Source organism: Jaculus jaculus, chromosome 13, assembly GCF_020740685.1.
Source record: "Jaculus jaculus isolate mJacJac1 chromosome 13, mJacJac1.mat.Y.cur, whole genome shotgun sequence".
Taxonomy (NCBI): Eukaryota; Metazoa; Chordata; class Mammalia; order Rodentia; family Dipodidae; genus Jaculus; species Jaculus jaculus.
Genome location: NC_059114.1, coordinates 48,787,433 through 48,798,992, shown reverse-complemented (window position 1 = coordinate 48,798,992; position 11,560 = coordinate 48,787,433). Strand labels below are relative to the sequence as shown.

Here is an 11,560-nt window from a genome sequence, read left to right as displayed (position 1 = left end):
TCCCCTGGGGAGACAACACATCTTCACCCCAAAAAGGGCTAGGATGGCAGACCAAAGTGGAATTGCACCAATACCAGTTGGGTGAAACAATGAGTTTATTGGGGGCCACTTACAGAACATGGAGAGGGGTTATTTATAGGAACATGGATTCCCCCAAAGCAACCACTTTGGATGGAACTTGTGTCAAGATTACTTCTGGAATGTTCCTCCCTCAGTCTCAGGGTTGAGAGCTTACTTACAGAGCATGGCGACTCCACAGAAGCCGCCTCTGTGGATCTCACTGTCCTTTGATCTTTGGCCTCTATATATCTCTCCTCCCCGAGGCCACCAGACCCAGTGCATTACTGTGCTCAGGTGGCATGGGGGCACCTGAGGTCACAGGTGGGGGTCTATTCACCCTCCCCATGCCTTCGCTCATGAGTTCTCTCAGCTGCTCTTGAAAAAAGCTAAAATAGTTGTTCACTGCTTTCAAAGCGAAGGAGTTTTGCCATGCAACACTACACAATTACAACACTACACCACTTAGTTTTGGAAAATTTTGGATTGTTTTTACTTGACTTACAGAAGTTACCCTATCTGGATTCCCATGTAATTCATCCTATGCTTCTGTCTTCTAATTTTTTTCTGTTCATGTATAGTGGGATAATAGATTTGATCAGATTAAGGTATGATTTTAGGACAATATTTCTTTGTATATAACATATAAGAGAAATATAACATGGGCTGGAGAGATGGTTTAGCCATTAGGGTGTTTGCCTGTGAAGCTTAAGAACCCAGGTTCGATTTCCCAGTACCCACATAAGCCAGATGCACAAAGTAGTACAAATGTCTATCATTCATTAGCAGCGGCTGGAGGCCCTGGAGTGCCCATTCTCCATCCCCCTGCTTCTTTCTCTCTCTCAAATCAATAAATAAAATATTTTTAAAGAGACATATAATATCTCATTATTAATATCTGTGTGATGCTAGCAACCATTAATCCATTAATTCATTATAAATTGCAAAATGGTGATACTTAAATTTAATGATCCTTTTTCAGTTGTAAATAAATTTTCATAATAAGCTTCTCCTCAAGTACTATTTGAATACTTTGTACAGGAAGGGCAGAATAAATACTTGGGAAAAATACATTTTATATACAAACTAAACATATAAAAATAAGAGAACTAGGAGCCAGGCATGGTGGTACACACCTTTAATCCCAACATTTAGGGGGCAGAGGTAGAATGATCACCATAAGTTTGAGGTAACCCTGAAATTTCATAGTGAATACCAGGTCAGCCTGGGCTAGAGTGAAACCCTACCTTAAAAAAATAAAAAAAAATAAGAGAATTAACCATAGAGTTATAGCAAGGCTCTGTTAAAAGATGTATTTCGTCGGACGTGGTGGCGCATGCCATTAATCCCAGCACTTGGGAGGCAGAGGTAGGAGGATCACGGTGAGTTCAAGGCCACCCTGAGACTACAGAGTTAATTCCAGGTCAGCCTGGACCAGAGTGAGACCCTACCTCGAAAAACCAAAAAAAAAAAAAAAAAAATGTATTTCATAGCTGGGTGTGGTGGCTCACACTTTTTTTTAAAATTTTTATTTATTTTTATTTTTTAATTTTTATTAACATTTTCCATGATTATAAAATATATCCCATGATAATTCCCTCCCTCCCACCCCCACACTTTCCCATTTGAAATTCCATTCTCCATCATATTACCTCCCCATTACAATCATTGTAATTACATATATACAATATCAACCTATTAAGTATCCTCCTCCCTTCCTTTCTCTACCCTTTATGTCTCCTTTTTAACTTACTGGCCTCTGCTACGAAGTATTTTCATTCTCACGCAGAAGCCCAATCATCTGTAGCTAGGATCCACATATGAGAGAGAACATGTGGCGCTTGGCTTTCTGGGCCTGGGTTACCTCACTTAGTATAATCTTTTCCAGGTCCATCCATTTTTCTGCAAATTTCATAACTTCATTTTTCTTTACCACTGAGTAGAACTCCATTGTATAAATGTGATACATCTTCATTATCCACTCATCAGTTGAGGGACATCTAGGCTGGTTCCATTTCCCAGCTATTATATTGAGCAGCAATAAACATGGTTGAGCACGTACTTCTAAGGAAATGAGATGAGTCCTTTGGATATATGCCTAGGAGTGCTATAGCTGGGTCATATGGTAGATCAATCTTTACCTGTTTTAGGAACCTCCACACTGTTTTCCACAATGGCTGGACCAGATTGCATTCCCACCAGATTAAAAGTGTGGTGGCTCACACTTTTAATCCCAGCACTCTGGAGGCAGAGGTAGGAGGATCACCATGAGTTTGAGGCCACCCTGAGACTACATAGTGAATTCCAGGCCAGCCTGAGCTAGACTGAGACCCTACCTAGAAAAAAAGATGTACTTCATGGCAGTATTCAGCACTACCAGACATCTCTATCACTCTCTCCAAGGCTCAAGTACCATACATTTTGGAAGAGGAAGCAGAAAGGACATAAGATCCAACAGAAGTGGGGCAGAGTGCTTTGCAATACTGTCTTCTAGACATAAAATGGTATTTATGACCTCACAATGGTTGATGTTACATACACAAGACCTGCATAATAGAAGGGAGTAAAAAATGATGACATTAAAACATAAGGGGAACTGGCTGGAAAGAAGGGATTCAGTGAAGGAGGGATTCTGGGAAAAGGGAGTATTGGAGGGAAGGCATTATGATCATGGTATATTGTCTATATGTAGGGAGATCGTCATAAAGTTTTAGGGGACAGAGAGATGGCTCAATGGTTAAAAGTGCTTGCTAGCAAAGCCTGATGACCTGGGTTTGATTATTCAGTATCCATGTAAAGCCAGTTGCACGTGCATTTGGAAGTTCGTTTGTAATGGCAATTCCTCTCTCTCTCATTCTCTCTCTCCTTGCAAATAACTAAGTACAAATAAATTTTAAAAAGTTGTACTTGATCCAAGGTGAAGGAGAAAGATGCTGAGGACACTCAACACCTACCAAAACAGAGATCCAAAGGCTCCTAAGAGCCCATCACTGAAGTAGACTAAAACACACACAACATGGCTCAGGGAATTTTGCAGAAGAGGGACAGAAAGATTGTTAGAGCCACAAATTGGGACATCATGCCCAGAGGCCCTGCCTCTCCCCAATAACTGACTACTGTTCCCACAGAGTATAACCCAAAATCCCTAAGGGGGTAACCTGCAACCCCAATGAGGAAGAAAAGGGGACAGGGATGAGAGAAAGGACAGTACCAACACGTAATGTTTCCATACTAAGTATGTCTATAACTAATAAAAAAAAATTCTTATTTTGTTTTTCAAGGTAGGGTCTTCCTCTAGCTCAGGCTGACCTGAAATTCACAATGTAGTCTCAGGGTGGGCTCAAACTCACCATGATTTCCTAACTCTGCCTTCCTGAGTGCTGGGATTAAACATGTATCACCACTCCCAGCTTAAAAAAAATTTTTTTAAATTGTGTTTGAGCCAGGTGTGATGGTGCAGACCTTTAATCCCAGCACTCAGGGAGGCAAAGTTAGGAGAATCATGGTGAGTTTGAGCCCACCCTGAGACTACATTGTGAATTTCAGGTCAGCCTGAGCTAGAGGAAGACCCTACCTTATGAGGGCTGGAGAGATGGCTTAGCTATTAAGGCGCATGCTTGAAAAGCCTAAGAACCCAGGTTCAACTTCCCAGAGTGGTGCATGCATCTGGAGTTTGCAGTGACAGGAGGCTCTGGCACACTCATATACCCTCTCTCCTTTTTTCTAGTTAATAATTTTTTTAATAATTTTTTTTTGGTTGTTTGAGGTAGGGCCTCACTCTAGTCCAGGCTGACCTAGAATTCACTATGTATTCTCAAGGTGGCCTCAAACTCATGGCACTCCTCCTCTCTCTGCCTGGCTAAAAAGGAATATTATGCAACACAGATGATTTTCTCAAAACAATAAGTGAACTCAGTTGACTTAGATTTCCATTAAGAATTTTGACAAAAAAAAAAAAAACAGAGGGAGCATAGCCTTTTATTATATTTAGTAAATCAATGAGATGATCTCTGTGTGCAGAGTCTGCTTAATTAAAATAGTAAGGAGAGACTCAGTGCTCATGCTCGCCGTCGGGGTCGGAGGTCAGGGCGAGCGTCTCGCGGGCCAGAGGAGGAAGAGGGCGGGGGAGTCGCGCGTTGCACAGGAGGAGATTAAGAAGGAGCCGGAGAAGCCGATTGACGGCGAGAAGACATGCCCGTTGCTGCTGAGGGTCTTCACCACCACCAACGGCCGCCACCACCGCATGGACAAGTTCTCCCGCGGAAACGTGCCCTCCAGCGAGCTGCAGATCTGCACTTGGATGGATGCAACCTTGAAAGAACTGACTAGTTTACTGAAAGAAGTCTACCCAGAAGCTAGAAAGAAGGGCACACACTTTAATTTTGCAATTGTTTTTATGGATCTTAAGAGACCTGGTTATCGAGTCAAGGAGATTGGCAGCACCATGTCTGGCAGAAAGGGGACTGATGATTCCATGACACTGCAGTCACAGAAGTTCCAAATTGGCGATTACTTGGACATAGCAATCACCCCTCCAAATTGAGCACCACCTCCTTCAGGGCGTTTGAGACCATATTAAGTACTCTATTTACTTCTTGAATTTTATTTTTCAGGCAGTTATGTAAAATAAATTTACATATTCTTTTTCTTCCCTTGTTTTTTTTTTTTTTGCCATTAAGCCTTGAAATTCTAAATAAATTGTAATGCATCTATTTAGGAGTTAGATTTGGATGTACAATGGTATGAGTATTATAGAAAGTCCATATGTTTCAAGCCCTGTAAAATATGAAGAAAAGTGCTCTTAGGATTCTCTGTAAAACTGTATTGGTGAAATATATGCGTGCAATTAACCTGAGTGTGAAAGTTAATTTTAAGCTGTGTGGAGGCAGAATTCTAGAATTGTATGAAACACCTTCAGTTTGTGGCAGACTATAATAGTATACAGTTAGAAAAGTGGCCTTGGTGAAGAAGATGCCTGTGTTGGAGGAGTGCCCTTCCATCCCAGACACCAGGGAGCACTGAAATGGGACTACAGGTACTACAAGCCGGGCTTGGTGGCACACACCTTTAATCCTAGCACTTAGGAGACAAAGGTAGGAGGATTGCCATGAGTTTGAGGCCACCCTGAGATTACATAGTGAATTCCAGGTCAGCCTGGGCTAGAGTGAGACCCTACTGGGGTGGGGGGGGAGGGGCACAGGTACTACAATGAGTAGCATTTTGAAGGCGGAAAGCAGTACAGAAGGAACAAGGGTTAGAACTTAGATGAGGAGGTTTGCCTTGAAGATGTGAAAACGAGGGAGCTGTGAAGAAATCAAGTTCTTTTAAGTGCTGGGGACTGCTGCATACCTCATTTGAGAGGTAGTATCGTCGTGTTTAAGATGAAACAGTTTATGTTTAGGATTACTAGTCCTAAATCCCAAGTGCTGGGATTAAAGGTATGTGCCACTGTTCCCAGCCTAGGACTCAAATATTTGAAGTAGCAATTCTAGGTAGCTATGCAGAAGGAGTTGTGAATCATTTAACTGATACAGCTAGCTGGCATGAGCCCAGTTAGTCTGAGATGCCCTATCTGTCTTTACTAGGGCCTATGTGGACTCTGCCCAGGTAGGCTGGACCTGCATGGCTCCAGGCATGCATCTGCATCTCCACACAATCTGCTCTTGCCTCACTTTGCAGAGGACTCAGCACCACCCCTCACTGACTTAGGGTGTAGCTTGTCATTGTGGTCAGGAACTGCTTGGCTAGGCCTCATGCTGGGCATTTAAAGTTTTTAAAGACAGTAAGTGGGCAGGCAGGAAAATGTCAGGTGTTCACTGCTTAAGAACAGGAGAAAAAGCAGAGCAGAATAGGCAGGAAAATGTGTTCTAGATGGGAAGCAGTCAATATGTACAACGAGCAGAGGCAAGAATTGTAATCTGGCAGTGAAGTGGTTAGGGTACCCTTGCAGTAGAAAAACTGGCTGGGATGCAGTCACAGCATTGTTTGGGTGACATTAAGGATTTCAGATCTAATCTGAAGAACTGTGGCAAGACACTCTTGAAAGATCCCACTGTTTGAGCCGGGCATGGTGGCGTGCGCCTTTAATCCCAGCACTCGGGAGGCAGAGGTAGGAGGATCACTGTGAGTTCGAGGCTACCCTGAGACAACATAGTTAATTCCAGGTCAGCCTTAGCTAGAGTGAAGCCCCTACCTTGGAAAAAACAAGGAAAATTATTTTTACATTATATAACAAAAATCATACTTATGATAATTCTTCCCTTTAATTTTCAATACACAATTATGACACTTTTTACCACCCGAAATTGCCTAAAGCTATTTCATTAAAGCCTTTGATGTGCTTATCATGCTGTGGTAATTGTTTCTTCTTGTAAAAACTTTTCCAGATAGGCTCACTGTAACCCAGGGTGACCTGCAACTCAGTGTAGGCCTCAGACTCAGAGTAATCCTAACTCTCGATTTAGAGCCATGTGCCACTACCTCCAGCTCTTCTCAGTGTTATTCTACAGAATACAGGTGGGTCCTTTTTTTTCCAATTTGAAAAGTTCAATCATGAATTAGATTGCTTTCCAACTCTTTTTAAATCCGAATGATCTAGGGTTCTATGGCCAGGACAGTGTGATTTTACAGGTCCTTCTTTATAGCAAAACTGACAGTATACACAGGAGGCCCCTGGATTTGGTCAAGTGTTTAGAGCCTTCCAGAGTGTGGTGGTTGAATGAAATGTCCCCCATAAGGCTCAGGTTTGACAATTTGGGAAAGTTGGGCCTTGTTGGAGAAGGGGTGTCACTGGGGACAGACCTTGAGGTTTATTAGTCTAGTCCCATTGGGTGTCTCATCAGCTAGGACACTTGCTGCTTCCTACCAACTGATGGGACTAGACGTGATGATGACCCTGCTGTCTGTTCTTGCCATGTTTTCCCTGCCATGATAAGACTTCACCTAAAAATGTAAACCAAAACTAAACCTTTTTCTTCTGGTTAGGTGCTTTGTCCCAGCCATAAGAAGGTAACTACTACTGTGAGGTTCCGTTGGTAAAGCTAGAAAGCAAAGTCTAAGAGAGGGTCAACAACCATGTGGCAGGGCTGTTATAAGCGAATGAAACAAAAACATGGTGAAAAGCTGGGAGAAAATAAAAAAGCACTGAGTCCCTCATTCCAGCCAGGACCTCATTACACCTCCACTGGACTCAGTGTTATCTATGCTGGAAAGTCTTCTTTAGTTTAAAGCTGTATCTTTGGGTTTTCAAACATCAATATTCCTCCCTCTTCTTGATGTGGTAGTCTCATATAGCCTAGGCTGGCTTTGAATTCACTGTGTACTAGAGGGTGACACTGGACTCTGCATCTCCCCACCTCCCAAGTTCTGGGATTACAGGTAGCCCACTATATAACAGCAATACAATCTCTAAAGGTGAAATTAAAGATGGGGAAAAAACTTGGGGATAGGCCATGCTAGTGGAAGTGACAAGCAGTAGTATTTTACATTATAAAAATAATGTGGGGCTGGAGAGATGGCTTAGCGGTTAAGGCACTTGCCTGCAAAGCTAAAGGACCCAGGTTTGATTCCCCAGGACCCATATAAAAATCAGATGCGCAAGGTGGTGCATGTAGTGAGTGGCTGGAGACCTTAGAGTGCCTATTCTTTTTCTTTCTGTCATAAATGATTTTTTAAAAAAATCATGTGTTTATGCCAAGTGTGCTGGTATAGTACTCCTTTAACACCAGAATTTAGGAAGCTCAGGATGGAAATCCTCATGAGTTGGAGGACAGCCTGTGCTACAGTGATTTCCTTATCAGCCTGGCTAGAGTGAGACCCTGTCTTACAAAAAACACACAGGACTGGAGAAGGGGCTTAGTGGTAAAAGGTAAAAGGCAAAGCCTGATGGCCTGGGTTTGATTCTTCAGTATCTACATGTGATAGTTTTAATATATGACCCCCAAGATATTCATTGTTTTATTAGCTTGTAGTTTGGCTCTGCAGCCACCTGGCTGGAGGTTGTGTCACTAGGTGGATTTTAGGGTCCAGTCCTAAAGTGTGGTGGTGGGTTTGAGATTACAATCTAAAGATATGCAAAGTGTGCCTAGCTGGGGTTCCTGAAGTATGCTGTGCTGTATGGCTTTTTGGCTTGTGCTTCTTTCTACTTGGACCTGTGAAAGCAGGCCAGTTTCTTCTGCCATTATGGAACTTCCCCTGGATCTGTAAGTTTCAATAAATCCCTTCCTCCTTAAAAAAAAAAAAAAAAAAAAAAGTAAGGAGTTGGGCTGGGGAGATGGCTCAACAGTTAAAGGTGCTTCCTTGCAAAGCCTGCTGGCAAGAATTTGATTCCCCAGTACTCACATAGAGCCAGATACACACAGTGGAAGATGTTCTAGAGTTCCTTTGCATTGACAAGAGGCCATGACATGCCCATTCTCAATCTCTCTCCCTCTTCTTGCAAATAAATAAATAAGTAATATTTTTAAAGAATATAAAACAATTAAAAAAATAAAATTGGAGAAAGTATGCAAGAGTTCACCCCAGAGTTCCTAAGAGTTGGGAGACGGGGCTAGGAGGGAAAGGGAAAAGAAGGGAGGTAGGCAAGCCTGGGATTGTAAGTAGGAAGAGGAAGTGAGCAATGAATCCACAACTCACTAGAAGCTCAACACCTATCCAGAGTGGGCTGATACTTTGCTAATGAAACTTTAAGTTGTGAAAGCTTACATATGCTTTTCCATCGCCTTTTTGGTTGTTTTCTAATTATAGGGCTCTAGCTGAGTAGAGATACACACTATATTATCCAAGCTTAGCAATGCAAATTAAAATTTATGAGCAGATTTTAATGTTGGTACTGAAACAAGGCCAAACCAGCAGTTCTACTGATACCTGGCAGCCTGCCTACCGTGCATTATTTATCATCCCTCCCCAAGCAAAGATAGCCGAAGAAATGATATTCAAATGCTAGATGTAGATAATCTTTAAGATGCAAAGAATTTTGGAATCCATAATATTTGGATTATATAATGCTACTGTCATGCTCAGAATGGGATGTGTGAGCAAATGTTTGAAAATTAACTGTCTACTTTTGCATAGTAATAACATTATGGCTTGGGTAAGCATACATTTTGCCTGCATTGGTTATTCTCACAGCAAGTCCTTTCATTGATTTGTATTAATTTTCCATATACAAAGTTAGGAAAATTCACTTCTAGAGAGTCATTTACTATAAGAACAATGAGGCTCTTTTAAGCAGTAAAATGGAGGACACTCACTCTTTTTCTTTAAAAATAGATTTCTTGATTCAACTGTGATATGAGAGATAAAATTTAATGTATTTTCATGAATATTTGCATTCTTAAAGAAGAAAAGGTTTTAGGCCAAAGAAATGTTCTAAAATGGCATTTTCAACATTACTGAAAATCAGGACTTGACCCCCAGTCTGCAGGGTTCTCTCTGCTGTGCAAATAGCTGGACCCCAAAGGAGCAGGTCCTGTCCGCAGCCCCTCCCAGTTTGAAAAGATGCCTCCAGCTTGACTAGAAAAACTGCCCAAATCTTTTTGTTCACTTCCAACTTGATCTTTTATTACTTAACCTCTGACTTGGAAAGGGTAATCCTTTTACCCAATACTTTCCCTTCCTGTTCCACTCTCAGAGCATGTTGGGGACTGGGAGTTAAGGTTGAGGGTTTGAAAGTAGGGAGTCAACCCCGTCCTCAACACAAGAACAAGAATGGGAGAATTGTTCCTGAAGGAAAAATGGCTCCATGCTATCCAAGATAGAACGTACGCTGAAAAGTTGTTTTATTTATTTATTTTTTCACATCAGCTGCTTTACTGGCAGGTTTGTGAATGACAGCTGTCCCCATACCAACCCATACTTATTCCATAAAAGCAAGTGAACAGAAAATGGGACTGTGGTTAGTACTGGGGAGCTAGCTTCTTGCCAAGCCCTACATCTGGGGAGTGGTGGCCTTGAAAGTCCAGTACCCAAGGTCAGGCTGCCGGCGAGATGGCTGAGGAGGCTGCAGCTACCCTTGCTTGGGATTTCAAGAAAGTGTTCGCAGAGGTGCCAGAACCTCAAAGCTTGGAAGTGGAGGCTGGAGAAGGGTGTGATTCAAAGCTTCCGGGGCCAAGTGGAGCAGGAGGAGCTCAAGCTTAAGGCTGCCCTTCATGTCTGTGTCTCTGAGCAGACAGTCATGGCCACTCCCACTCCAAACACACACACAGGGCTGTCACAGCCCTGGACCCACACCCTGGACCCCTTGGAATGTCTCTGGATTGGGATCCAGCAGCTGGGGGTGCACAGCAGGCAAGGATGCCAAAGCGGGGGCGGGGGGGGGGGTCCTCTGCGTTGCTACTGATGGGCTGCCTCGCAGGCATTCATCCAATCGCTGTGACAGATGCGAGACGGGGTCTGGAATTCCACGAGGCACCTTGTCCAAGAGACAACTCCGGTATTGCAAGCACGGTCCATTTTCACATCACGAGACTTCTCATGGGTGCAGAAGGGGCAGGTGAACCGTGTCTCCAGGGTGTCTGTCATCTTCTTCTTGGGAGGTGGCTTCCGGTTGGACTTTTCTGGGCCACGTGGCGGCAGGTGCATGAACCAGCATGGGCTCCGCGCTGCCGCCAAGGCGGCCTTCACCTAGGGGACTCTCATGCTGAAAAGTTTTAAAAAGGAAACAAAAAGACAGATGTTCATTATACCTAGACATTTTTAAAAAGTTACTATACATAAAAAAATAAACAAACTTGGGGCTGGAGAGATGGCCTAGCGGTTAAGCACTTGCCTGTGAAGCCTAAGGACCCCGGTTCGAGGCTCGGTTCCCCAGGTCCCATGTTAGCCAGATGCACAAGGGGGCGCACGCGTCTGGAGTTCGTTTGCAGAGGCTGGAAGCCCTGGCGCGCCCATTCTCTCTCTCCCTCTATCTGTCTTTCTCTCTATGTCTGTCGCTCTCAAATAAATAAATAAAAAATTTAAAAAAAATAAAAATAAAAATAAAAAAAATAAACAAACTAAATCTGGGTTGGAGAGATAGTTTAGTGCTTAAGGCCTGTGAAGCCTGAGGACCCAAGTTCAACTCCCCAGTACCCACACGAGCCAGAAGCACAAGGTGGCACAAGTGTCTGGAGTTTGTTTGCAGCGGCTAGAGGCCCTGGTGTGCCCATTCTCTCTCTGCTTGCAAATAAATAAATAATGAAAGTACTACTTTTTAAAAATTAAATGTGAAGGAACTTAGTCATGCTGAAAATGCTGTATCTTGACTTTGGATTTCAGTGTCCTGGTTGTAATATTAAGCGACAGTGTTGCAAGATGTTACCATTGTTGGATATTGGGTAAAGGTCAAGCAGATCTCTCTGCTTACAACTAGTGATGAATCTGGAAGTTTCTCCGAATAGAAAGTTTTTTTTAAAAAAATATTTATTTATTTGAGAGTGTAGGCATGCCATGGGAAACTCCAGACACATGTGCCACTGAAAGGCCCAAGAATTCAGAAGCTCAGAAATACTATCACGCTCCAAAG

General features: G+C 42.9%; 2 protein-coding genes across 2 annotated transcripts; one reads left to right on the top strand and one right to left on the bottom strand.

Moving 5' to 3' along the window:
- Positions 1-4,117: 4,117 nt before the first annotated feature.
- LOC101615900 (histone deacetylase complex subunit SAP18-like) lies at positions 4,118-4,769 on the top strand. The gene has a single exon (XM_045133047.1). It carries the CDS (start codon positions 4,118-4,120, stop codon positions 4,598-4,600), a length of 483 nt encoding a protein of 160 aa, XP_044988982.1. The 3' UTR covers positions 4,601-4,769.
- Positions 4,770-10,389: 5,620 nt separating this feature from the next.
- Positions 10,390-10,638, bottom strand: LOC123454060 (transcription elongation factor 1 homolog). The gene has a single exon (XM_045132144.1). It carries the CDS (start codon positions 10,636-10,638, stop codon positions 10,390-10,392), a length of 249 nt encoding a protein of 82 aa, XP_044988079.1.
- Between the last annotated feature and the right edge of the window lie 922 nt (positions 10,639-11,560).

Excerpts from the sequence above, each read along its gene's own strand:
- LOC101615900 (XM_045133047.1), top strand. The coding sequence starts at position 4,118 with ATGCTCGCCGTCGGGGTCGGAGGTCAGGGCGAGCGTCTCGCGGGCCAG.
- LOC123454060 (XM_045132144.1), bottom strand. The coding sequence starts at position 10,638 with ATGCACCTGCCGCCACGTGGCCCAGAAAAGTCCAACCGGAAGCCACCT.